This window comes from Globicephala melas, chromosome 19, assembly GCF_963455315.2.
Source record: "Globicephala melas chromosome 19, mGloMel1.2, whole genome shotgun sequence".
Lineage (NCBI taxonomy): Eukaryota > Metazoa > Chordata > Mammalia > Artiodactyla > Delphinidae > Globicephala > Globicephala melas.
Window position 1 is genome coordinate 12,420,968 of NC_083332.1, and position 26,664 is coordinate 12,447,631.

At 55.4% G+C, this 26,664-nt stretch overlaps 2 protein-coding genes across 5 annotated transcripts; one reads left to right on the forward strand and one right to left on the reverse strand.

The window, feature by feature from the left end:
- The first annotated feature begins 396 nt into the window (after positions 1–396).
- HIPK4 (homeodomain interacting protein kinase 4) lies at positions 397–8,582 on the forward strand. The gene is made up of 4 exons (XM_030874242.2): positions 397–861; positions 4,233–4,589; positions 5,498–6,328; positions 6,866–8,582. The coding sequence occupies exons 1-4, from the start codon at positions 397–399 to the stop codon at positions 7,043–7,045; spliced, it is 1,833 nt and encodes a 610-aa protein (XP_030730102.1). The 3' UTR covers positions 7,046–8,582.
- Positions 6,683–26,628, reverse strand: PLD3 (phospholipase D family member 3). Of its 4 annotated transcripts, XM_060289433.1 has the most exons (14): positions 26,481–26,606; positions 19,946–20,070; positions 16,339–16,525; positions 15,658–15,748; positions 15,476–15,550; positions 15,245–15,387; positions 14,590–14,773; positions 12,830–12,950; positions 12,621–12,748; positions 11,387–11,587; positions 10,002–10,141; positions 9,236–9,401; positions 8,684–8,783; positions 6,683–8,591 (listed from the first exon to the last, which is right to left on the reverse strand). In XM_060289433.1, exons 4-14 carry the CDS (start codon positions 15,682–15,684, stop codon positions 8,404–8,406), a joined length of 1,473 nt encoding a protein of 490 aa, XP_060145416.1. In that variant the 5' UTR covers positions 15,685–15,748; positions 16,339–16,525; positions 19,946–20,070; positions 26,481–26,606; the 3' UTR covers positions 6,683–8,403. The 4 variants fall into 4 exon arrangements, with proteins under 4 accessions (XP_060145416.1, XP_030730099.1, XP_060145418.1 ...); XM_030874239.2 differs by lacking the exon at positions 19,946–20,070 and having other exon boundaries at positions 26,481–26,610; XM_060289435.1 differs by lacking the exon at positions 16,339–16,525.
- Between the last annotated feature and the right edge of the window lie 36 nt (positions 26,629–26,664).

Genomic DNA, 26,664 nt, shown 5'->3' on the forward strand with positions numbered 1-26,664 from the left:
TTCTCCTGTCCAGCCCCTCTAGGGTTCCGCCACTGGACGGGGGAGGGGGCATTACCTGCCACCCCACCCCCCCATTCCAGCCAGGGGCTCAGGTCTCCAACAACAGAACCAGAGCCACTTAGCAACGCTGGAACCCATTCAGGGGGGCTTGGGGCCCCTCATCCCAAGCCAGGAGGTCTTCAGGGTAGGGGTGCACCCCCTGGCAGACTTGCTCTGCGGCCCAGGTGTCTGGGGGTTGTCAGGGAGGTGGGGGTGAACCTCGCAGGGCGAGGCACGAGTGCGGTTCTCTTTCCCCCACTGGGGAGGCCTTGGGGCCAGCGTCAGGGCGGGAGGCCTCGGAAGCAGAGCCCGTGGGGCGGAGGTGGCGGCAGGGCAGTGTCTGGTGGCAGAGGAACCATGGCCACCATCCAGTCGGAGACTGACTGCTATGACATCATCGAGGTGCTGGGCAAGGGCACCTTCGGGGAGGTGGCCAAGGGCTGGCGGCGAAGCACGGGTGAGATGGTGGCCATCAAGATCCTGAAGAACGATGCTTACCGCAACCGTATCATCAAGAACGAGCTGAAGCTGCTGCGTTGCATGAGGGGCCTGGACCCGGAGGAGGCCCACGTCATCCGCTTCCTCGAGTTCTTCCACGACGCCCTCAAGTTCTACCTGGTCTTTGAACTGCTGGAGCAAAACCTTTTCGAATTCCAGAAGGAGAACAACTTTGAGCCCCTCCCTGCCCGCCACATCCGCACGGTCACCCTGCAGGTGCTCAGAGCCCTGGCCCGGCTCAAGGAGCTAGCCATCATCCACGCCGACCTCAAGCCTGAGAACATCATGCTGGTGGACCAGACTCGCTGCCCCTTCAGGGTCAAGGTGAGCGTGGCCATCCAGCCCTGGACACTCTCCTGAGGCTGAGGTTCCCCTTGTCCCACCTCCCAACCCTGAGGTCTCTCCCTCCCTGGCCATGATGGCTCTCCCCACCTCCTGGCTCTGAAATCCCCATCTCCCTACCCCAATTCTGACATCCTCTCCCGCTCAGCCCTGAGGTTCCCCCGTCCTTGTTCAATTCTTAGCTCAGCTCCTCTGGCCCAGTCCTGTCCCTGTGGGGCTGACATTCTAGTGGGGGAGATAGAGTCGCCAAGGTAAACGAGTAAAATATGGTAGGGCTTCCCTGGCGCAGTGGTTGACAGTCCGCCTGCCGATGCAGGGGACATGGGTTCGTGTCCCGGTCCGGGAAGATCCCACATGCCGCGGAGCATCTAGGCCCGTGAGCCATGGCCGCTGAGCCTGCGCGTCCGGAGCCTGTGCTCCGCAATGGGAGAGGCCACAGCAGTGAGAGGCCCGCGTACCGCAAAAAAAAAAAAAAAATGGTATATGAGTGAGAAGAAGACAAGATAAAGTAGGGAGGAGGAGGAGGTGGGGTGGTGATGAGTAAAACTTTAGACTCTGTGGTCAGGGAGGCCTCCCTGAGAAGGTCACATTTGAGGGAAGTCTTGAAGGAGGGAGGGAGCTGTGTCGACATCTGGGAGAAAGAATCAGTGCAAAGGCCCTGAGGTAGGAGTGGACCAAGTATATGTATTTGAGGAGCACTGAGGAAGCCAGTGTGGCTGAAATGGAGTGACTGAGGGGAAGAGGGAGGAAATAAGATCAGGAAGGTGATGGGGCCTGGTCGTACAGGGCCTTGTGGGCCACAGAGGGGACTTGGGCTTTATTCTGTGTACGATGGAGCCACAGGAGGATCCTGGGCAGAGGAGGGCTGTGATTGGACACAGGTGTTCACAGGCTCCCTCTGGCTGCAGTCGGGGGAAAGACAGTGCGGGGTGACCGCCCCAGTCCGGGTCGGGGATGGGGGTGGGTTTGGGGTAGATCTTTTTTTTTTTCTTTTTTTTTTGGCCACAAGGTGAGGCTTGCGGGATCTTAGTTCCCTGACCAGGGATTGAACCTTGGCCCCGGCAGTGAAGGTGCTGAGTCCTAACCACTGGACCGCCAGGGGATTCCCTCAGGGTAGATTTTAAAACAGGACTTGCTGGTAAATCTTATGTGAAGTGTGAGAGAGGAAGAGAGGGCCTGAGGGAGGATGAAAGCCTGTTGGCCTGAGCGACTGGAAGGATGGCAGCAGCATCCTTCTTCATGAGTTTGTTCATCAGCAAACATTTTCCGAACGCCTGCTCTGGGCCTGACCCTGTGCTGGGCACACAGGCATCTCCTCTGCGCTGTCTCGGGTCCCTGGATTCCCCCATCCCGGCTCTGTCCCCTCTGTCTGCTTATGGGTTTGTTTCTGTCTGGTGATGGTTCTGAACTAGGAGCACCGTGAGGACGGAGCCAGGGGCATTTTGGTCACCACCGTGTCCCCGGCATCTCCCAGCACAGCGCCTTCATGGAGTCAGTGCTCAGTGAATGTCAGAGACACAGGGAGGTACAGAGACAGGAAAAGGCAGATCATTCTGTCCCAACAGATGGAGGGTTAGAGACCCAAGGAAGGAAGGTTTTCCACAAACATAGCAGGAGACAGACAGGACAGAGCTACAACACCTGGCGACTGTTGGCACCCCTACCACATCTGTGGAGTGAATGAATGAATCCCACGAACGTTGACTGAATGATCAGGGTCAGTCAAGCTCCCTGGGATTCAGGCCTCAGCCATCTGTGTTCAGAGTCCAGGTTAATAACCATTTCGTCATACTGCCTTCTGCAAATAGAAGGTGAGGGATAGCTGAATGAAAAGCAGAGAAACTCAGGGAGGGAAACCGAGGGAGGGACTAAGAGTCACAGAGATTCAGAGTGAAAAATGGCAGATCGCCCCAGAGGCATTGGGAGAGACAAGGGCTTTCAGTCGTTCACGTTGTTAGTTCAACAGGTGTTCATCAAGCACCTGTATGAACCAGGGGCCCGTGTGGGGTGTTACCAATGCTTGATGGTGAAGACAGAAGAGGACCTGGGTGTCAGGGAGGTGTCCTTCTAGTTGGACGACCCAGAGATGGGGACAGAGAGAGACACTGAGAGTTGAGGGACACAGACAAGTGACGAAGAGGCAAAGAAAGAAAAAGAGAGAGATACCAACAAGAGTCAGAAAGAAAGAGAATGACAGGAACAAAAGCCATTCATTCATTCATTCATTCACTCTTTACTGAGCCCCTACTGTGTGCCAGGCACTGTTCTAGGGATCTAGGGATGCAGCAGTGAACAGACAAAATCCCTGCCCTTGTGGGACTGATATCCTAGTTGGGTAGAGAGACAATGAACTCCATACAAAAGTAAAAAATACATAGTACGTGAAATGGTGTTAAGAGCTATGGAGAAAAGCAGAGGGCTAGGGAGGTGGATAGGAAGGGAGGGGTGTGCTGTTTTTAATAGTGTGGTCAGCGGCGGCCTCCCTGAGAAGGTGACATTTGAGTAAAGACTTGAGGTGAGAGAGGGGAGCCATGTGGACCTCCCGGAGGAAGAGCATTCCAGGCAGAGGGAACAGCCGGTGCCAAGGCCCTGAACTGGGAATGTGTCCGGCTTGTTCAAGGAAGAGCGAGAGGCTGGTGTGGTTGCAGCTGGGTGAGTGAGGGGGAAGGTGGGAGGAGGTGTGGGCAGAGAGGGGACCGGGCAGATTGTTGGAGACTTGTGGGCCAGGGTGAAGACTTTGGCTTTTATCACAGGATGTGGTAAAGCCACAGGAAGATTCTGAGCAGGAGAGGGATGTGATCTGACTTAGGTGGTCACAGGGTCCCTCGGGCTGCATGTGAGAAGCAGACTGGAGGGAGAGGGAGGAACAGGGAGACCCGCAAGGAGGCCCTTACATTAGTCTAGCCAGGGGGAGGACAGGACTAGGGTGGGGCTGCGGCTGGGATGCAGAGTGGGCAGAACAGAAGGTGTTCTGCTGGGGCTGCCCTTCTTTGAGAAGGTGGACGTGTGGTCCCTGGGCTGCATCGTGGCTGAGCTGCACCTGGGCTGGCCCCTCTACCCAGCTGGCAAGATTTGCTGATGGACAAGGCATGGGGTGAGAGAGAAAGAGACGGATCTTAACCCTCATGGACATAAGTTCTAGTGGAGACAAACAGAGACAGAGAGACAAGTACGCAAACCAGAGACAAAGGCTGGAGGAGACAGACAGGGACGTAAACAAGAGATCAAGATTCACAGATGTAGCGACAGTCAGATGGCAGATGCAGGAAGACACTGGCAAGAGACGCCGGGGAGGCTCAGATCGAGCGGCTGTCCCGGCCCACTTGCCTCCCTCCCTCCCTCCCTCCGCTCAGGTCATCGACTTCGGCTCGGCCAGCATATTCAGCGAGGTGCGCTACGTCAAGGGGCCGTATATCCAGTCTCGCTTCTACCGGGCCCCCGAGATTCTGCTGGGGCTGCCCTTCTGTGAGAAGGTGGATGTGTGGTCCCTGGGCTGCGTCATGGCTGAGCTGCACCTGGGCTGGCCCCTCTACCCAGGCAACAACGAGTACGACCAGGTGCGCTACATCTGTGAGACCCAGGGCCTGCCCAAGCCCCACGTGCTGCACGCCGCCTGTAAGGCCCACCACTTCTTCAAGCGCAACCCTCACCCCGACGCCGCCAACCCCTGGCAGCTGAAGTCCTCGGCCGACTACCTGGCTGAGACCAAGGTAGGGGGGCAGGTGGGGTGAGGGCCGTCAGCGAGGCAGCTTGCAGCATCAAGAAAAAAATCTCGGTTAGATCTCAGAGAGGACTGGAAACTTGAGGGCCAGCTGTGGGGGTTGTCACAGCCAGAGGGATCCGAGGGAGACCCCAGGTGGGACTGGAAGTCAGGGCAGCCTGTCTGCCACCTCTGTGACTGCGGTCATCAGACTTGTGTGGCAAGAGTCTGGCTGAGACGGCAGAAAGGACTGGAAGTGTGGACCGGCCGTGGGAGCTGTCACAGCGAGAGAGGGGTCTGAGCGAGACCAAAGGTGGGACCGAAAGCATATGGCAGATCCTCTGATAACTCCCGAGCTGGTCGTGGTTAAAGAATTTGGCAAGAATTGTCTGGGCTTGACTCCTCGGAGGCCTGAGGGCTGGGATCAGATGTGGGGATCAGCTGTGGCAGCAACAGGGATCTGGATTTGATTCCGAGGAGCAGTAGAGGTTTAGGGCAGCCCTTCTGCTAGCTGCTGGTAGGGGCTGGACCCATGGCTCGAGGGAGGACTGGAGGGCTGGGGCAAGGTGTGAAACTTGGGTCAGTGAGACCCCTGGGTTAGACGAGAGGAGGACCAGAGATCACAGTCAGCTGTCCTTCCTGCAGCAGTAGGAGGGGTCTGGATTAGACTAGAGGGGTTCTGGTGTTAGTGAGCAGATCCCCCAGATGCAAGGGAGCTCCAAGTCAGATCATGGGCAGAACTGGAAGTCCAGGTTCCTGTGGGTGGACTTCATAGCCACGACAGAGCTCTGGGCCAGGCTGGAGGGCCCAATGGACGCTGCGGGGGGGGGGGGTCACACGTGGGCTCCACCGCAGAAGTACCTGGGGCCCAAGTCCTGGACTCGATGTCCACCCCTGCCCCACCCTGTGTCCCACCAGGTGCGCCCACTGGAGCGCCGCAAGTACATGCTCAAGTCACTGGACCAGATAGAGGTGGTGAACGGCAGCAGGGCAGTCCGTCGGCTGACCTTCCCCGACCGCGAGGCGCTGGCGGAGCACGCCGACCTCAAGAGCATGGTGGAGCTGATCAAGCGCATGCTGACGTGGGAGTCGCACGAACGCATCAGCCCCAGCGCCGCCCTGCGCCACCCCTTCGTGTCCATGCAGCAGCTGCGCAGCGCCCACGAGACCACCCGCTACTACCAGCTCTCGCTGCACAGCTGCCGCCTCTCCCTGCAGGTGGAGGGCAAGACGCCCATGTCTGCCGTGGATGCCGCGGAAGACAGGCCCCCCTACTACGGTCTGACCGAGGAGGAGGAGACCGTGGGTCTGGGCAGCGGGCCTTTGTTCCGGGAGGAGAAGGCACCGGGCGTGCAAAAGGCCATCGATCAGCTGGACGACTTGAGTCTGCAGGAGGCGGGGAGTGGGCTGTGGGGCGAGACCCGCACCGACGTCGTCCCCGACGTGCTGGCCCCGCTCAAGGCCTCCGCTGCCGGCCGCTGGGTGCCCGACTCCGGCCCCGAGCCCATCCTGGCCTTCTACGGCAGCCGCCTGGCAGGCCACCGCAAGGCCCACAAGCCACCCACAGGCTCCAAGTCCAACTTCAGCAACCTCATCCGGCTGAGCCAGGCCTCGCCCGAGGAAGACGCCCCGTGCAGGGGCGGCGGCTGCGCGGAAGGAGAGCGGCGAGGGGCCTCTGCAGAGCTGCCTGCCATCCCACAGTGGGACAGGGATGGGCCGGACATCAAGGACATGACCGTGGATGCTGAGGTGACCCAGGGGGCAGCTAGGAGGCAGGTGGTTCTGGGATCAGGGCCTCCCCAGAGCTCTAGGATCGGGGCATAGTGAACCAACTTTGCCTCCCGTACATTTGCATGGCCCGCAGCTGGCCCAGGATCCAACACACACGACTAGCCCACCCTCAGGATGTGACAAGGCTCAGCAAACACTAATATACCCGTAGGATGCGATGAAGCTCAGCAAACACTAACCCGTATTAAGGCTGTGTAAGAACTCAGAACACAGTAATCCACATATGGGAAGTGATATAGGCCACGGGACAGCTCAGCCCCCCCACCCCAGGAAGATGTGACAGAGTCTCAGCAAACACACCTTCAGGACACATTAAGGTCTCAACACACAGCATTTAAGCCTCCAAAATGGGATGGGGGTTCAGGATGTACAAAATCGTCCTCGGGAATTGACAAGGATGCAGCTGGGATCAGGAGTCCATGAGGGGCAGCGTGGTTGTTCCGGGGTGGGGTGGGGTGCACTTCCTGGCTGATGCCCATCTCTTCTCCCCAACAGAGGCCAGGCCATGAGTTCTTCGACCTCAGCAGCTGTCCTGGGGAATGGCTGGGTCAGCCAGACTGGACCCTGGAGGGCGTCGGGGGGCCACGGGCTCAGGGGCTCCCACCACGCCACACCCACCCGCATGGTCCACCCCGGGCCACCAGCTTTGTGCAGCACGTCGGCGGGCACCACTGATGGTGACTCCAACCCTGCCCATCACTGGGTGATGCGCTAGAGGGGCTGGCATCCCCTCCTCAGAGCTATCCCCTGAACCGACAAATTATTCTTACAGAAAGATAATTATCCAGAAATACCCCATTCCTCCCGCCCCGCTCATGGTGCATGCCTGCACACACACCCCGAACACAGGAGGGTTTTGGGGTCTGGCCCGTGGCCCCCTCGGCCAGAGGGACGCAGGAAGGGGGCTGCACCGCACTGGCCCTGCTGCCTCTGTTTATTTCAATAAAGCACTGTTCAGCAGTACTGCCTCATGCCTGTCCTCCCTGCCTGAGGCCTGGACTGGCACGGGGGTGGGGTTGAGGGGGGCACCCAGGCCCTGCTCTCTAATGCTGCACCCAGTCAGCCATTGGCTCAGGCTGGAGACTGTGCTTGGCACACTGACCCATCCCTTAAATATGCTCAGTGCCTGGCACGTAAGAATCCACCCTCAGAACATCCTTGGTGCTCAGCAGGTGCCAGTCTGAGCTTGCCCGATGCCAGGTTCTCAGCGTCTGTTGACCTGTCTTTGCCACACGTGACAGGCTTGGCATGCACTCATCCATGCTTGGGACATGCGACGTGTAAGTTCACTCAGCAGGTGTATGTAAATTCACGCTTGGCACATGCTCTCGTGTCCAGACGCGCGAGTCCACCCTCGGGCTATGGCGGTGGCTCAGCACGCGCGCATCTGGCTGGGGACGTGCCGAGCGTGCAGCACACGCTGTGCCATGCTGGCTACGTGAGGCTCGGTTCATGCCAGCCCTCGAGGTCACACGCGCATGCTCAGCACACGCCAGCTCACGTGCAGTGTGCGCCGATGGCTCAGCGCACGCCAGCCCACGCTGGTCACCCACTGAGGGCTCAGCACACACCAGCCATGTGCTGAGCGTCCAGTACACACCAAACCACACGGGTCACATGCTGAGGGCTCAGCATGCGTGAAGGTGTCCCCACCAGAGGCCCATGCCAGCTGTCCCCTACCCGGCACCCCACCTCACACCACTCAGTCAGGCACAGGCTGTACACACAAGTTATTTACTTCTTATTATGACCTCAGGCCCTCTTTGCCCTGGAAAGTGGGGTGGGCCAGGGGGCCAGGCCCAGCATGCACCCCTACTTCTTCGGGGGCTGATCCCTCCCCCAGCTTGGCTGGGTCCTCTGCGGCCACAGCATCAGGCTGGCGGGGGCGGAGGTAGAAGCGGGAGAGCAGGGGGGGAGCCTGTGGGAGCCACGATGGGGCAGACAGAAGCGGGGACACGGGGACAGGGATTGAGACCCGGAACACCCGCGCCCGCGGGGGCCTCGCAGGCCTGGCCTGTCCGCTGGACCGGGCCTCAGAGCAGGCGACAGGCGTTGCCCACGCTGTCGGCTGAGGTGTCAAGGTCATGGCTGTAAGGGGAGTCCCAGTCCCTCAGGAAAACGGCCTCCAGCTGGCTCCGCAGGCCACCCCGCCCGTTCTGCGTCACCAGCAGCGAGGTGCCCGCTGTCTCGGTGAAGTAGCTGCCGGACCAGTTGGAGGTTCCTACGGGGAGCGGGGGTCCAGAGAGTCAGGGCCCGTGGTGCTGCCTGGACCCCCTTCCGTCCCCCCACCCCAGCGGCGCCCAGGACGCTCACCGATGTAGGTGGCACGTTCAGTCACCATGTACTTGTTGTGGTTGACGCGGGTGTAAGGGACTCGGGCCTGGGCTTCGTCCGCAGGGACCACAAAGAGTTTCTGAGAGGGAGGGGAGATGCGGGGTTGGGTTAGAGAAGCCCCAGGGTCTGGGGTGGGGAGTGGCACCAGGTCTGCGGGACTGGGGACTCAGCTGCTTCCCTCGCGGGCCTGGGGGCCAGCACGGGTACTCGGTAAACGCCAGCTGAAAGGGAGGACCCTGTCGCCTCATATGCCGCCTGTTCCCTCTAGAATGACTATTTATCCCTTAGGTCTTACCTCAGATGTCCCCTTTTCCAGAAAGTCTTCCACAACCCCTCAGGCTGCGGCAGGAGCTTCTGCTGGGCTTCCCCATCCCAGCCCTAACCCCTCTGCCCGTGCCCTTGATTCTGGCCAATCAGGGCACAGCCCACTGTGGGTCGTCCCTGTCAGGTGACAGGTGAGCTCCACGATTGCTGTGTCCCCGGTACTGCCCCGCATAGGGGCTGATGGGTAGGTCTGGGGTAGGTGCTTACCACCTGGATGTCAAAGTGGGTGTGGTTATCACGCAGGGCAGCCAGGGAGAGCAGGAAGGCCCGCATGGATGGCTCAGAGTGCCCCCAGCAGCTGACCAGCAGGCGCACCTTGACGCCCCGCTCATAGGCAGCCCGCCGCAGCCCGTCGTCAATGGCAGGCCAGAACCTTGGGGAGGGGGGTGCAGGATGCGGAGGGAGGCCTCACTTCAGCTTTAGGGAGCCAGGCCTGGGGCCCGCTGCAGCTTCTGAGAAGCCCCAAGCCCCCACCCCATCTCTAGCTCCAAGCCCTGCTCCCCCCACCAATCTTCTCATTGTCTTGTCTGCTGCCCCCAGACTACCTGCTCTGAGCCCCCAGAGTCCAGTCATCGCCACTTCCTATCCCAGATCTCAAACCCCAACCCTGCCGCCCCAAACCTGAATACCCTTAGTCCTACCTCCCAAGCCCGTCATCCCATATCCAGCCCCCACTCCCTGCCTCCTACCTGCAGAAATCCCACATCCTGCATCCTCTGCCTTAAGCCTCCAGTCCCCTGTCTCCACACCACCCCCCGAATATTCTCATCCTCTTCTCTGTCCCCTTCTCCTTGTCTTGACCATCCAGACCCACTCTCCCTGTCCCCTCTGTCTCTCCCCATGGCATCCCCTCCCTCTGTCCCTTGGTCTTGGCCCCGTGCCTGCTTTCTGGGCCCCATCGCTCTCTCTCCTGTCTCCTCTTCCACTCACGGTGGCTCCCTACCCCAACACCTGTCCACGCGCCCAGCGGTACCTGTGCGGGTGGGAGAACTCCATGGTGGGCAGGTAGTTCATGATCGCGATGTAGATGAAACTCCGGGCATTGTCCACCGCGTTGAGCAGGGCTTTCAAGTCCGGGGTGCGGCCACTTGGACACAGTGGTGGGGGTGCACTCTGGGGGACGAGGGGACAGTCAAGACACATGTTCTTCACAGTGGACCCCTGCTACAGACAGCTTGTCACGAGCCAGGTCCTGCGGGTCTCACTAATGCTCAGCCTCCATGAAGGAGAGGGATAATTACCACCGTCTTTTTTTTGCAGGTGAGCAAACGGAGGCTCAGAGAGGGTAAGTGATTTGCCTAAGGTCACACAGCTGATAAATGGAGCCAGGGTTTGAACCTAGGCTGTCTGGTTCCAGAACTTATGCTCTAACCCAGTGGTTCTCGACATGAGGTCCCTGGTCAGGCAGCAACAGCATCACCTGGAAACTTGTTAGAAATGCAAGTTCTTGGGCCTCACTGCCCATGGCACACAGAACCAAGGTGCTGGGGTGGAGCCCAGGAAATTGGCTTTCCACAAGCCCTTCTGGTGATTCTAATGCATGCTCAAGTTTGAGGACCTCTGCTCTAATCACTTTTGTCCCTGACTTACAGTCCAGCCTGATGGCACTCACGTGCCCAGCCACACCAGGCCCTTCACCCAGCTCTCTCCATCCTCACAACAGGTGAGCAAACTCGAGCTCTGAAAGGGGTAGTGGTAACGGGGGAACCATTAATGTCCCGTGGGAGGTCACTGGAGCAAAGGACCCCAATGAATCGTGTCCCTCCATCCATGCCTTAGTGTGGGCCCTCCAGGATGACACTGGGCCTGGCCAGGTGACTTGCTGGGGGGGACCCAGGTTGGCCACCCCAACTAGTGAAAATATCAACAGCTAAAAGCAGCGGTGCCTTGTCCAGAGTGCCAAGGACAATAGTGGGTGCTGTCCCATAGAACTTTCCACATTGATGGAAACGTTCTCTATCTGCACTGTCCCGTATGCCAACTGCTTGCTATGTGTAGCTGCTGAGCACTTGAAATGTGGCTAGTGTGACTGAGGAACTGAGTTTTTAACTGTAGTTCATTTTAATTGATTAAAAATGCGGCATGCAGCTATACTGGACAGGTCACCCAGGGCTCGGCCTGCATGGACCCAGCCGTGCCTCTCACTAGCCCTAAGAGGTGGTAAATATTGCAATACTTATTTTCTATGTGAAACCAAGGCCTAGGGAGGTTGGGACACAGCCCAGGCCCCGAGTGAGCAGAAGTGACAGCCAGTGGTCAGGAACCCCCATCCCTACCAAGTCACTAGGCAGGGCTTGATGGGGGCCGAGAGAAGGGATGTGGCCGGGGTGTGACAGGCCCCTCTTCCCTCGGACTCACTGCCAGGTAGGCCAGAGCAGGGGTTCCGTTGAGGCAGATTTCCATTGGTGTCTCTTGATTGTAGCGGGTGTCATAAGGCCGGGGCCAGGTTGACGGGATGGAGCTGCCCGCCTGGCCCAGATACCAGTAGGCCTCGAAGATCTTGGTCAGGTCTCGAGCTAGGCAACTGCAGTTGTACATGACCACGCCCAGCTCCTTGACCTGTGGGAGGGCAATGCTGAGCCCGGGGATGATGGCCTGGTGCCCACAGATGACATGGACACCTGCAGCCCTTCCCCCTGCCCCCCACCAAGTCCCCCTTCCTGCCCCTTGCCCTTCTATCTCCCCCTCTCTCTGCCCCTGTCTCCTTTCTTTCTGCCCCTTAACCGTGCCCCCACCCCCCTTCCCCCAGCTAAAGTCCTGGGATGGACATGATCTTGACTCAAGATTAAAATCTTAAGTTTTGGTGAAAATCAGTTATTCCAAAGCTCCAGGTTTCCTGAACCTTTGCGTACACTGTTGCTTCTACCCTCCACTGAGCTCCTACTCAGTCTTAGGTCTCAGCTGACAGTTTCCTCCTCCGGGAATCCTGCCTTGACTGCCCAGACTGTGTCAGGCATTCCTTGAGGCTCTCAGGGTCCCTTGGGCCTCCTTCATCACCCTCTCTGGTGACAAACCTGCCTCCCCATTGGACTGGGAGGACAGGCACAGGGGATGTCTCAGGGAGAGCTGTGTGTTCAGCATCTCCCCGCGGGGCTCCTCCAGTTATCAGATTAGTTTTCATCTCTTTTGGGAGACTTTCCCTGGTATCCCAGGTTGGGTCGCCCGTCCTGGTCCTGACCCCTCCACTTGTGCTCCCGCCTCGCCACCAACTCAGACTTGACCCTTTTGGGCTGACACTGGTGACAGGCCCGTCTCCACCCTGGACCGGGGGTTCCAAGAGGTCCACCATGTTCCCAGCATCAGAACAGGGCTGGGCTTAGAGCAGGCATGCAGAGAGTGAATCATGAAGGTCAAATGGGTGGACAGGGCCTGGAATGTCCTGTAGATGCCATCGGGGATCAGAGGGGCTTCCCTGAGCAGAGCGAGTGTGGTGGAGGGCTGGATTTGGGGATGTTAGGTAGGAGGTGGGAAGGAAGCCATTGCAGAGACTGGAAGAGAGGACTCTGGGGTTGAGGCGGGGCGCAGCTGGAGGCCGGGCGCCCTGTGGGGCAGGGAGCGGCCTAGAAGGGCGGTGGGCAGGGTGCAGGCAGACCTGGGTCAGGGAACGCCAGTCCATGTTGGCACTGCCGAGGTAGAAGTGGGTCTGGTCTACCACCCAGAACTTGGTGTGCAGGACGCCATGGGTCAGCTTCTGCATGTCCACTGTGCGGACCTGGGCACCTGGACAGACAGGGGTGGTGGTCAGGGTGCTGGCTTGGGCAGCCCCAGGCCCAGCCCACCCCCAGCTGCCCCCTAGCTCACCGCTTTGCAGCAGGGCCTGCAGATCTGCCTGGGGCTGGGGCCCACTTGGCTTGCTCACGGCAATGCGGACCTTCACACCTCGGGGTGCCAGGGTCTGTAGCTGCCGGAGGACCTCCTCGCCCTGGGAGGAGGGGAGAGCCTCTGAGGGGCTGGATGAGCCAACTCTCCAACCCCACGCAGGACCCCCCATGGAGCTGTTTTGAGATTAAGCTTCTAGATCTGATCAGGCTTTACATTAGCCGGTACACTCAGGGAAGGCTTTACACAGGTTAAGATGTTAAAACCTGTATCTGTTGTATTTTATTGATTTTTTGGCCACACTGCGTGGCATGCGGGATCCTAGTTCCCCGACCAGGGATTGAACCCGTGCCCCCCGCAGTGGAAGTGCAGAGTCTTAACCATTGGACCACCTGGGAAGTCCCTTTATCTGTTTTAATAATTGGCGCTCTGAGCCCTGCTAGGGCCTCCCTGCCACTCCTGCCCTTCACGGGACCTTCCCAAGATCCTGACTTGGAAGTATCAATGCCCGTCACAGAAGGGACCTCTGGGCACCTTGCAGGATGTTGGGGGCACAGTGCAGGCTTGGGGTCTGGGAAGGTTTGGGTGAGGCCTGATGATGCCAATAACATTAATAGCAACAGCCATTGATTCCCTGGTTTCTACTGTGAGCCAGGGCCCCTCTAAGCCCCTTTACATGTGAACTCACTGACTTCTCACCACTCTCACTGATGAGGCAAATCTGAGTATATCCCAAGGTGCAGATGGGGAAACTGAGCATTGGAGAAATCAATGGGGAAGCAGGATTTGAACTCAGATGGTCTGCCTCCTATGTCTCTGCTTTGTGCTTTGAACCATTCCAGTAGGAACCAGCAGGGCGTGGGAGCTCATGACTTTTTTTTTTTTTTTGGCTTGTGGGATCTTAGTTATCCAACCAGGGACTGAACCCGCGCCCTTGGCAGTGAAACTGCAGAGTCCTAACCACTGGACCGCCAGGGAATTTCCAGCTCATATCATTTTTAACTGTCGTATATTTTTTCAGGCAGTGCTTAATAAACCTCATGATTTTAATACATTTTAAGCCTACCTCTGACAAAGAGTGGCAGCAAGGAAAGGGGAAAAAAAGGGACAAATTCACCATGTCTTTCGATGAAGGGCTTATCCACCTAGGCTGTTCCTTTTCAAATCTTGAAGTTTTACGTTTTTTAAGTTTGTCTGCAGACCCTAACAAGGCTATCAGAGCAAATGCTTATAAAGGGCTGACTCTGTCGGGCATTGTGCTATAACTGGCAGGGATTAGCCCGTTTCATCCTCACAAGAGGGGAGTGCTAGATATTCCCCCATTCTACAGATGAGGAAACTGAAGACCGAGAGGTGAAGTGACCTGCCCAAGGTCACACAGCTGGGAAGTGGCAGCCTGGCTTGAGGCTGGGCTGGTACTCACTCCATGTTTCCATTTCTTTGTGTGACAGGGTCGGGGCAGCTTGTGGGTGAGTGATATCTGCCAGGCTAATCCCTCGTAACCAAACCCATACCCTGACATTCAGAGGCCTCCAGATGACTGTGACAAAACGCCCCCAGTCCAGAGGGCCACGTGAAGACAGTGGCTTCCACACACCTGTGTCCAACCCGCTGTGTGAGACATGTCCACCTGTCTCCCGGGCTATAGGGAAACCCCTTTCATCCACCTCCCCAGTGCCTCCCTCCAACCGCCCCCCCCGCCCCCCCACCCGCTGCCAGCTAGGGCCCAGGTTGCCAGGTACCTGCTGAGCAGAGGGCTCCTGAGTGTGGGTGTCGTTGTTGGTGAGGGTCCAGTAGAAGGAGGCAATGTCCAGGCTGCTGTGGGCACCGGCGAGCAGGCCCAGCCAGGCCTGGCTGGTGGAGGGGTTGACCGTGGAGGCATTGGGGAAGTCCAGGCCCTCGGGAATGCTCTCCACCAGCACTGCTCTGGGGGGTGGGGGGAGGCAGAATCAGCCATAGGGGGCTGGAATGTGAGTGCTCACTTCTCTGCCCACGGAGGACGGAAGACTATGTGTATTTGTGTCGGTACTCATGATTCTCTGTGTGTCTGCATTTGTCTGTCTAGAGGCGTGGAAGGAAGGTTGTGCATGTGCATGTCTGTGTGTGTGTGTGTGTGCGTGTGTGTGTGTGTGTCTGTCCACAGATATGGATGGAAGATGCCATGTGTGTCTGTTCACAGACAGATAGAAGATGATGCTGTGGCTGCCATGGCAACAGTGTGGGGGAAGGAGGTGGGCATGGAGGGAAGAACCGTGACGGTCCACTTGGGAGTCGGCGATCACCTTATTCTGTCTCGACCACTGGGTGCAGGCCCTGCTTAGTGCGTGTTGAAGTGTCCCTGGCCTGGCAGGGCCCCTCCCCCCACCATCTGAGGCGCCCACGCCCCCCTCCACTTACTCGCAAGGGTCATAGCAGGGGGCTGGGCGCTGGTTGGGCCCAAAGAGATGCAAGTCGCCGTATTCCCATAGAAACAGCTGAGTCATCAGGGCACCGAAGCCCACGACTGCCAGGATGAGGACCAGCAGGACCCAACGGGCCTTCTGTGGGGAGGAGGAGGTGATCAGCCAGCCCAAGGAGGGCAGCCCAGGCCATGGCTGAGACAGAGTGAGGGTGGCGGTGGGCTCCTACCTTTTCTGCAGCTTTCCACGCCTCGATCTCGTTCATGGGTAGTTCGTTGGAGGGCTCCTCGGCAGGCACCTTCAGCTGGGGGACAGGGATGATGGTGTGTGTGGGGGTGACAGGGCAGCTCAGTGGGGCCCCCACCCTCTGCTGGGTCCAGCCCCTCCCCACTGGGTCCCCCATCCACCTACCTCCTGGTACATCAGTTTAGGCTTCATCTTGCTGGGCAGCCAGGGGTTATACAGATTCCAGTGGGAAAGTGGGTGTGTCAGGGTCTCCAAACTGCAGGGAACAAAAGCTGGCACTGTGTGGGGTGTTCTAGGCTTTTGGGGGACATCACAGAAAGCGGATCAGCCTCGGGCTCACGGGACTCCCTGGGTCGCCTTGTCTGTGATCACGGGGGCCACTGGCACTGTGCCTGCCACCCCTAAAGGAGGAAGCTGACTGCTGGTCAGTTGGGATTTCGAAATCCCTCTAAGTCCAACTCCTCTGCTTTCCTCCTATTCCTCTGCGGTACCCTCCCTGCCCCCCTTTAGTGCCCACCCTGCCCCCCCCAAGCGCCCACCCTGCCCCTCATCAGCACCCACACTGCTCCCCATTAGCGCTTTCCCTTCTCTGAGCTCTAACCTATACATTCCCAAAATGACAGCTTCGGATTGGGTCAGCGGAGCCCTAAATCTTTGTGCCTGGCTTCTCCCAGCCCTGGGATTACCCAGAAATCATTTTCCAGGTGGCTCCTTTGCCCTCACCCTCAGGTAACAACTAGACAGCTCAGGCCGGGAGCCCAGGACCATCGCGGCCTCCCCGTCAGACCCCAGCCCATCCCCGAAACCATCCTCCCCTCCCCTACCCCAGAGGGGCCTCGGCCTTACTCGGCAGGCGGCTGCTGCTACCTCCACGGGGCCCCAGCTTCTGCCCCGACAGGCTGAGCAGGGGCGGGCGGGCGGGGGCGGGGATCGAGGGGGCTCCGCCCACTGCAGCGGGGAGTCTGCGCAGTGAGCGCGCCGGTCCGGGCTCACCGCAGGGAGAAGGGGGGCCCGGCCGCGCAGTACAGCCAACCTGACGGGGGTGGAGGGAGAGTACATCGCTGAGCGATTGGCTTTGCTACGGTCCACCCTAGAGGCCCCATGTTGGGTAGGGAGGCCACAGGTAAAGAGAAAAAAGACCCCCACATCTTTTCTCGTCTGCAAACCTTGTGAATTTTTGTACCATGGGCATGTATTACCTGGTCAAAAATAAATACATAAATAAGATTAATGACTTTAAAAATTATAAAATGAAATGGAATGATCAAGGCTGAATAACATGATTTAGGAACGTAGCGATGAAATCAGCTTAGAAGACACAGCCCACGCTAAGGGAGGGGAAGAGCGGTGGGGGGGAAGGGGATGGTGGGTTTTCCCTTGGACTGTGGACTGCAGTCAGTGTTTCGTTAAAAAAAAAAAAAGTCAACTGATATTTTGAGAAGGATTTTAAAAATTTTGTCTCTTAAATCCAGGCTCTGGCTGGAGGGGTAAGCAAGGTTTCCCACATACCATATCATATCATACCATATCATATCTCCGAAGCAGGATTTAAGGCCACAGATGGAGAAATAAATTGGAGGTCCCCCTCCCCGCCCACCTTTCTCAATGAAAGAGGGGCAGGACCCCCTTCCCCACATCCAGGCAGGAAGTCAACAGATGCAGAGAAGGATTATTACTGAGGGGAGCAACAGCGTTGGAAGTGGTTGCCTTGACAGCGGGATTTGGGGGTGGGTCAGGATTGCTTTTTATCGTCCGCCTATTTTCTTTTTTAAAATTGTGAAATATGAGCGACTTACAGAAAAGAAGAGAAAACATCTCTGTGCAGGTTAAAAAATAATTCTAAAGCCTACACAGGTGTTGCCGCGTCCCAGGTTTTGTCACGTTTTAAAAAATTCATGCGCATGCATTAATGTGTTTTAAAAAAAAGAAGAAAAAAGGAAGGAAATTCCAAAAGGGAGCCAGGTTCTCTCCTCACCGCAGTATCCTGCCTAGATCTGAAAGGATAATTTGGAAACCCCTTTCCCCCCAACGTCCGATCCCAGATTGGCAAGGGCGGAAGAACACAGCTAGATCCCCTCCTATCATTGCAGGGAGCGAGCCAAACCGGGATGGGTCAAATGGATCCAGCAAGAAATGGCAACAGATCAAGGTTATTTGGAACTCCAGAGGTCACCAAGAGAAGCAGAAGATAAGTCTTGGATGTGGCTGGCCGCAGGGTTGGAGGGTGGGGGGAGGGGGAGGCATGGGGTGCGAAACAAGTTTGCCTTTTATTTATCTATTTGTGAAGGGCCTTGGTGAGAAATGTTTTATTTAAGAATATGGGGTTGGAACAGCAGGTGATGTGAAATTAGGGAAGCTGATAAACAAAAACAAAACTGGGCAGAGGTAGGGCGCGGAGCTGTGAGGGACCCTGCAAGGTGAGCCAGGGGAACTGGGATGGCCGGTAATAAATCAAAAATAGGAAGAAAATAGATGCATTTCATTCAGTTTGTTAGCGAGCTTTTGGCTTTCAAATTGTGCCGTGATGATAGGTCTGTAATGATGGGTTTAATTTTGACTTGTTATACTTTTATCAAAGCAATACACCTAAGGTATCAATATTTAAAAAGAAAACTAGTCCTGAAGAGGTGGTGTAGACTGGGTTAGATTGGCGAGGCAGTTAACACTGTGGCTCCCAGAGCCAGGTGCCTGATCTTAATATGAGCCTCAGCGTGTACGTGACTGACTTCAGAGAAGTGACAGTGCATCTGTGCCCTAGTTTCCCCATCTGCAAAATGGGCACAGCAAGAATAGCACCTACTTTTTACAAGGCTGTTCATTAATTTTGCACACATTTATTGAGTACCTGTGCACCAGGTATTGTTTTAGGCACTGGGGATATCACTGTGAACCAAACTGACATGAGGAAAGACAGACAAAAAACAGTATTAAATTAAATTATATGTTAGAAGGTAATAAGTGCTACGGAGACCCAGGGAAGAGGGACAGGGGTGGGGCCGGGGTTGGGATTGCTTGCAATTTTAAATAAAGAGGTCAAGGAAGGCCTCGCAGAGAAGGGGATGCCTGAGGGAAAAAAACTTCAAGCAGAGGAGGAATGGAGCTACTGGACATCTTGGGGAAGAGTGTTCTGAGCAGAGGGAACAGCCAGTGCAAAGGCCGTGAGGCAGGAGTGTGCCTGGTGTGGATAGGGAAGAGCGAGGAGGCCAGTGTGTCTGTAGTGGAATGGCCTGTGGGAAGAGGGAGAGGAGGTAAGTCTGAGGTGACAGGACCAGATCATGCTGGGCTACCTGGACTGTGGCAAGAAGGACGGGGCCACGGGTAGGTTCTGAGCAGAGGAGGGAACATGATCTCCTTTGGGGGTTGTGGTGGGTTGAATGGGGGCCTCAAAAAAGATATGTCAGATGTGGTCATCACTCCTGGAACTTGTGAATGTGACCTTATTTGGAAAAAGGGTCTTTGTAGATGTAATTAAGTCAATGATTTAAAGATGAGATCATTCTGGATTATCTGGGTGGGTCCTAAACCCAAGGGCAAGTATCTCTAAAAGAGACAGAAACAAGACATGACCAGGGAGGCAGCGACTGGAGTGATGGGCCGCAAACCCAGGTGCACCAGGAGCCACCGGCATCTGGCGGAGGCAGGGAACAGAATCTCCCCTAGAGGCTCTGCAGAGAGCACGGCCCTGCTGACACCTTGATTTTGGACTTCTGGTCTCCAGAACTGTGAGAGAATAAACTTCTGTTGTTTTAAGCCACGCAGTTTGTGCTCACGTGTTACAGCAGCCCCAGGAAACGAATACAGGTTGTTTACAGGCTCCCTCTGGCCGTGTGGGGAACTGACTGGGGTGGGCGTGTGATTTGGGGGAACACTGAGGAGGACCAAGTTTGGGGAAAAGACCAGGAATAAATTTTTAAAAAAATATCAAAAATAAATAATGTGTGTCTTTTGAACATGTAAAATTGGAGATGTTTAAAATCTGAGTGGCTCCTTCGAACTCAAGGAATTCATATATATCAAGTGCAGAGAATGGGCATGCAAGAGGTTCTCAACAAATATGATTGTCTCAAGGGTCCTAACAGCCAAAAAGAAAAGAAAAAAGGCATGATTCCCTCCGCCTCCGTCCTCCCCACCCTCAGCCAGGCAAGATGCCTGCTTTTTACTGTGGGCCTTTACTCACTATTTTAAAAAATGCACATAGGCCTTCCATGGAAATTAAATTGAGGCTCAGGGTCCTAGCTGCGGGGGCCCTTCCCCAACATCCCCGTCTCCAAAAGAGGACTGTGGCCTCAGCTGGACAGGTATCCAGCACCCTCAATCCCCAGATCCCTAGGGGGAGCAGGGCAGGGTGAAACTGAAGCAGGATATGGACAGCTGGGCCGACAGAGCCAGGCCGGCAAGTGCTGGCCTTCTCAGCTCACCTCAATTCCAGGGTTCCCAGGAACCTAGAACTCACCCCGGGGCTCCAGTGCAATGTCCAGGCTGGTCCTCATGCCCTGCTTCCTCGCTGGTATAGGGGGCACCTCCACCAGCAGGTGTGCCCCTCCCAGTGAAACGGGAGGGAAGGGGGCAGGGCACAATCTTTAAAAGAATGACACAGACGTTGAGGATACAGCATAAACTGGTTAGAACCAACTAGGTCCGAGGTGGCGGAAGATTTGACTTCCAGTAGACTTTGAGCCTCATTATATATATTAGCACAGGGGTCCCCAACACCCGCGCCACGGACCGCTAGCAGTCCACGGCCTGTTAGGAAGCAGGTCGCACAGCAGGAGGTGATCGGTGGGCGAGCGAGCGAAGCTTCATCTGCCGCTGCCCATCCCTCCGCCTCAACCACCCCCCACCCACCCCGCTCGTGGAAAAATTGTCTTCCACGAAACCGGTCCCTGGTGCCAAAAAGGCTGGGGACCAATGCATTTGCATATGCTAAATGACACAACCATAGGTGCCATGACAGTTCCAAGGTGACCTAAAAGACCAAAAAGTGGGCGGGGCCCAATTCCTGGAAATCTCCTCCCCTTCCCCAAGACAGTTGGAATAATCCCCCCACTCATTAGCCAATGAAATTACCCAGCCCATAAAAACTACCCCATACTTCCGGACCTCTCGCCTTCGGAGATGGCCCACAGTCTATGGAGTGTGTTTATCCCAGGGCCGTTCTTGCCTTTTGAGATGAACCACATTCTGTCTATGGAACGTGTATCTCTCTAAATAAACCCACTTTTTACCTATCACTTTGTCTCTCACTGAATTCTTTCTGCGCTGAGACATAAAGAACCTAAGCTTCATTAGGTCCTGAGACCGGGTGTGTGGTTTCAGTTAAAAGAACGTGGGTTCAAATCCCACTCTGGGTTTTGGCTGCGGGACTGAGTTGTGCAGTTTCACCAGCCCACAGAATATCTCCCTGTTCCCTTGGCTTGTGTCCTGCCTGACTTGGGTTGTGAACCACAGCGCACAGAAAAGGAGGAAGCAAAGCCCACCCGGCTTTTGAGACACGTGTTGCCTCACAGCTCCCTGAACACCCATGAGGGTTGGGGTGGGAGACTTGATCCCTCTTCCATAGCAGTGTTTTGGGTTGGAGGGGCCAGGGTTCAGATCCCACCCGTCACTTTCTTACTCAGTGACATCAGGCGTGGGGCTTTACTTCTCTGAGCCCTGCTGGCCTCATTCATAAAAAGGGGATCACTTGGGCCTCCCTGGTGGCGCAGTGGTTGAGAGTCCGCCTGCCGATGCAGGGGACACGGGTTCGTGCCCCGGTCCGGGAAGATCCCACATGCCGCGGAGTGGCTGGGCCCGTGAGCCATGGCCGCTGAGCCTGCGCGTCCGGAGCCTGTGCTCCGCAACGGGAGAGGCCACAACAGTGAGAGGCCCGCGTACCGCAAAAAAAAAAAAAAAAAAAAAAAAGCGTGATCACTTTATACCCATCTGGGGAGTGGTGGCTGGGGGATCTCTGAATGGTTTAAGGGGGTGCGTCTTGCAGTCCCAACCCCCTGGGTTCAGATCTCAGTTCTGTGTGTTACTGGGAGAAGAGGCTCCCTTCTCTGAACCTCACTTGCGTTCCTTGCATTCTCAGAACAACGGGTAGACTAATATACCAACCTCACGTTTGCTGGGCAGTCAGTGAAACCATCCATAGCAGGCCAGGTAGCACAGATACAAGCTGGCTGGTTAGCTGTGTCCCCTAGTACCCTGGACACACTTTTATCATAGATAAACCTATATGTGTCCCTTAAAAAGCTAAGTCTATGTCTGATTTATTCCTCTACCCACCGTGTGCCTAGCATGTTGTAACCACTCAATAAATGTTTATTGAAAACAGAAGAAAAGAAGCAGTAGAATGGAAACCCTTGAGAAAAGACTTTCTTAGATGTCTCTCTAGATCTAGTGACACTCGGTGTATACACAATGTGTAAGTAGCTTGTGTTCTAAGCCCAGAGCAATAGGGTAGGTGCAGATAATGACACCTCAGCCTGAGGGTAAAATTCAAGGTTGATTCAAGACGTATGAAAGTGCAAAGAAGGGTGTGGGGCCAGTTAGCTGCTGAAGGCCACGTGAAGCCCTGGGCAGGCCATACCTCAGGAAACATTCACTAACCTATGGACCTTCCATACGGTTCAAAACAGAACTGTTCTTGGGTTTAAAGGAGCCGATTTTCATTCGATTGTGCAGACCCCTTCGGACTGACTGCACAATTGTCTGTGGTCAAGTCTACAGAAAACAGAACAGAGCACTGGTTTTGTAAACTTTTTTGTTTTGTTTTTAGCAGTAGACCTTTTATTGCAAAGGACCCCTTAGAAGGTGCCCCTTCTAGGGAGAGAAGATGCTCAGTCTGAAAAACAATTAAATAAGTAAAAAAATACACACACAATCCCCTGTCCCCCAACACTCCAGCATGAATGGCGAACACTTCTGAACTGGAACTCAAAAATCTAAGCTGTCCCACCCCTACTCAAACCCCCTCTGTGGCTCCCCATTGCCTCCAGGACCAAGTGCAACCATCTTACGATGTCCTCTTGGGCCCTACATGGACAGCCCCTGTGGACCTTCCCCACCATTACAGCTTCAGTCCCCCTTTCTGACTCCAAAGCTGTCTCCGATTCCCACCTCCTCCCTGAATTTCAGCTCCGGAAGTCCCATGGCCTCCTAGACACCTCCACCCAGGTGTCCCTAAGCCCCATACACCCACCATGTCTCCAACTGTCCTTAGGATCTCTCCCAAACCTGCTCCTCCCCCAGGTCCCCCTTTCAAGGAGAGCTGTTCTACCCATCCTTCAGGTCTCAGCCTGTGTGCTACCTTCTCCAGAAAGCCCTGACTCCCCCAGAGTCCTGGGCCTTGTCCTGGACCGCCCACAACTTATCCACTTGGCCTCCCAAGTGTGTCTCCCACCCAACCCTTTTCTCTCCCCTCCATGGCCCCGAACTGGCCTCTCCCACTTGGGTTGCCACTCCAGCCACATCCTGTGGCTCCCAGCCTCCACTCAACCCTTCCAATTCCCCCTCCATCTGAGTCTGACTTGTCCACCCTCTGCTCAAAACCTTTCTGTGGCCCCCCCCGCCCCGGTATCTGCAGGATAAAGTCTCAGCTCCTCACTGTGGCTCCCAAAGCCCTCAATGATCTCCCCTAAATAACCTCTTGGGCTTATTCTCTTACCATCCCTAATGGCCTAGTCATATCTAATATTTTTCAGTTCCTCGAACTGAAACCACACTTTTACCACCAAACCTGCCCACAGCTTCTCCTCCTGCCTAGCATACCTTTTTCTCCTCTTCATGTTGCTTATTCCCATCAGCTCGTGTACCACCTCCTCCAGGAAGCCCTCCCGGACCCCCTGTCTGGTCCAGGCATCCTTTTTGGGATCTGACAGTCCCCTGGGCTTCTCTATCCCAGCCCAGACCCCTCTGCCTGTGTTTTCCCCAACCTGGCCCTGACCACTCTGGGCTGTCACTACCTGATGATAGATCTGTTTCTCCCACTGGACTGCAAAACCCGTGAGGGCAGGGCCAGGCTGGCTCAGTCACTGCTGTGTCCCCAGTATCACCCAGCACAGGGACAGTACATGGCAGATGCTCAGTGGCCAGTTCATCCATCTATTCATTCAATGAGTATTTATTCAAGACTACTGCTGACAAGCCTTATCTAGAAATTGGAGATATAGCACAAAAAAAAACAAACAAAAAAAAGTCCCTAGGAAGGAAGAAATTCTTTTGAGGGAGTAAGACAGTAGATTAAATGAGCGAAACATATAGTTGGTGACTTGGAGAAAAATAAAACAATGAAAATGGTTGATGTCTCAGGTCAAAAAGAACAACACAACACATCTGGGGCAAAGAAGCATTATTATCCCTGTTTTTCAGATGAGGAGGTAGGGCTCAGGGAAATCACTGCCCAGGTCACACGGCGTTGGTCTGTTGGCCGAGAATTTGAACCCAGAGCTCAGTTCTGTGCCAGGACATTACACTGTCAAACCAATTCCCCAAAACACAGAATAAGGCAGAATGTCTTTTCCTTGCCACCCTCAGGGAGGTCTGAGCCTGTGAAAGGATAGGATGTGGGAGAGCGGGGTCTCCTTATGTTTACTGAACCAGGCACTGCTCAAAACACTTTATATATTCAATTCTAACAGCAGTGTTTTTTTTTAGCTCCGCTTAACAGATAAGGGAACAAAAGACCTAGAAAGGTTAAGTCACTGGCACAAAAGGACACAGCCAGGAAACGGTGGAGCCAGAATTTGAGCCCAAGCTGCCTCAGGGTCCTGAGTGTAGACAGCTGCCTCTCCTGCTGTGTAACATCTGTAGATCTGTGACGCCCTCCGTCCCTCCCCAGTAGCCTCTCAAAACCCCTACCAACATCCCTCCCCACCCCATCCCACCCCAAATCTTTGAGAGGGACATTTGAAGCTTTCTCCAAATACAAAGGATATGTGAGTGCAGCTTTAAGAAGAGGAGTCTGGCTGTCCTTCCAACCAGGCTGCTCTTGCCCATCCATCCTTGGTAGAAGTTCTCCAGCTGCTGCTGCTTCTTCACGTCACGACATGTCACATCAGATCACATCCCTCCTCTCCTCCAAATCCTCCCATGGCTCCCACCTCACTCAGAGTAAAGCCAAAGTCTTCTCCATGGCCCATGAGACCCCAGATGATCTGCCCCCATCACCCTGCTGACTTCATTCCCCATCCCTCTCCTGCCTCACTGGTCTCCTTGCTATTCCTTAAATATTCCATGCATGCTCCTACCTCAGGACCTTTGCATTTGCTGTTCTCTCTGCCTAGAATGCCGCTCTTCCCCCAGATAGCCATGCCACTCTCTCCTCTCTTCAAGTCTTTGTTCAAATGTCACCAGATCACCCTACTTAAAACTATAATCTTTAAATCCCCCAACTCCCTCCTAACACATCATATAATCTACTTCCCTGTTTGTGTACTGTCTCTTACTCCTGATAGAATGTAAACTCCATGAGGCCAAGGATCTCTGTTTTATTCACTGATGTGTCCCCAATGCCTAGCACAATGCTGAGCATGTAGAACATGCTTAATAAATATTTATTGAATGAATTAACTTGCATTTTCATTCCCATGTTGCAGGATGTAGCAACTGAGGCACAGGGCCCTTAAGCCAGCTGCCCAAGGTCATTTAGTATTATTTAAGTACTAAATGCTAGAACCAAGATTGGAACCAGGGTGTTCCAGTCCCCAGGCACACACTGTAATGGCTGTCCTACATGGCCATGCTAAGGCAAGCTGAGCGACTAAGATACTTACCTTTCCACCTGGGGATTCAGGGTTGCTGAGGTTTGACAAAGGTGTGGTGAGACCTGCCTCATCTCTCTGCACCCCCAATTCTATAAGTCAAGGAAGGGTTGGGTCTAAGCTTTCTAGAGTCTTCCTCCCACCAAGCGCTCCTCGACTCCTGCCATTGGTGAAGTGCTCTCAATTTGGGGGTGGGAAATCAGTCACTCCAACAAGGTAAGGAGATAGGGATTAAGTATTTACATGAGCAAGGTTCGTGATGGCTGATGGGTCACCCCCTCAGGTGTGGTGATGTGGCAGAGGTGAGGACAGCATAGTGATCATAATGTGGGACAGCAGGGGTTGGCTGGTGTGGCAGAGAGCATCAGGATACAGGGAATGGTGACGACACCACGGTAATGATGAGGGCAGCTGGGGGGAGGGGGAGAGCGACAATGAGGAGGGGATGAAGGTGACTGGATGAAGGTGAGGGTGAGATGATTAATAATATTAGCTCAAATGGCCACATCAAGCTGGGCATGTCACAAGAAGAAACACGCAGGATCCTCACAATCATCCCTGACGTAGGTGTCCTTGTGTGCGTTTCACAGATGAGGAAGCTGAGACTGCAAACGTGTGATTAGGTGGTCAAGGTTACCCAGATGCTTAGTGGTGGAGCCAGGATAACGGGCTCTAGTACCCGATATGTGAGAGGGGACACGGGGAAATACCGGAGACATGAAGGGAAGAATAACAACTGTAGGGCAGGGCAGGTCCTTATGGGGAAAACTAGAAGCATTAGGCATGGACAGCGACTGTCAGAGGACGGGGAGGGATGGAGACATAAAGGATGAGGAAGATATAACGGAAGCGTGAGCGTAACTTACGGAGATGGTGACAGGAGGCGTGCGAAGGTGACACGGGGGTATGATGACGATTTATGAGAAGGACTTCGTAAAGGAGTAATAGCAACAAAAGAGGGGTGCAGGCGATATGAGAAGGCGACACGACTTAAAGGGGGGTAACTCCGACAGTTGGTGGCCATGGGGACTTAAAGGAACGAAATCTTGTTAAGGGGGTTGACGGCGACCTAAGGAGGGTGATGGCAACATAAGGGGAGTGGTAACGATGTAAGCGGGATGCAACATAAGGAGAGGAATGGGGACATAAAGGGACAGAGGACGATATAAGAGGAGAGATGCATTATATTCGAAGGACGACACGAGGAGGGCAGCCGAGACGCCGCGCCCCCAGATCGCATATTACCTGCACTCCACGTCTCCCACTCCTGGACTCAGCCCCTCACGCACCTTCTAGGCTGGAGCCCCGCCCGACCGCCCCCGCTGCGCGCAGGCGCACTCCGGCTAGACTGCGGGCCGGCGGGGGCCAGGCAATTGCCTTTCTCATTGGCCGCGCTCCTCGCTAGCGTGGGGAGGGGAAGAGCCTGGGA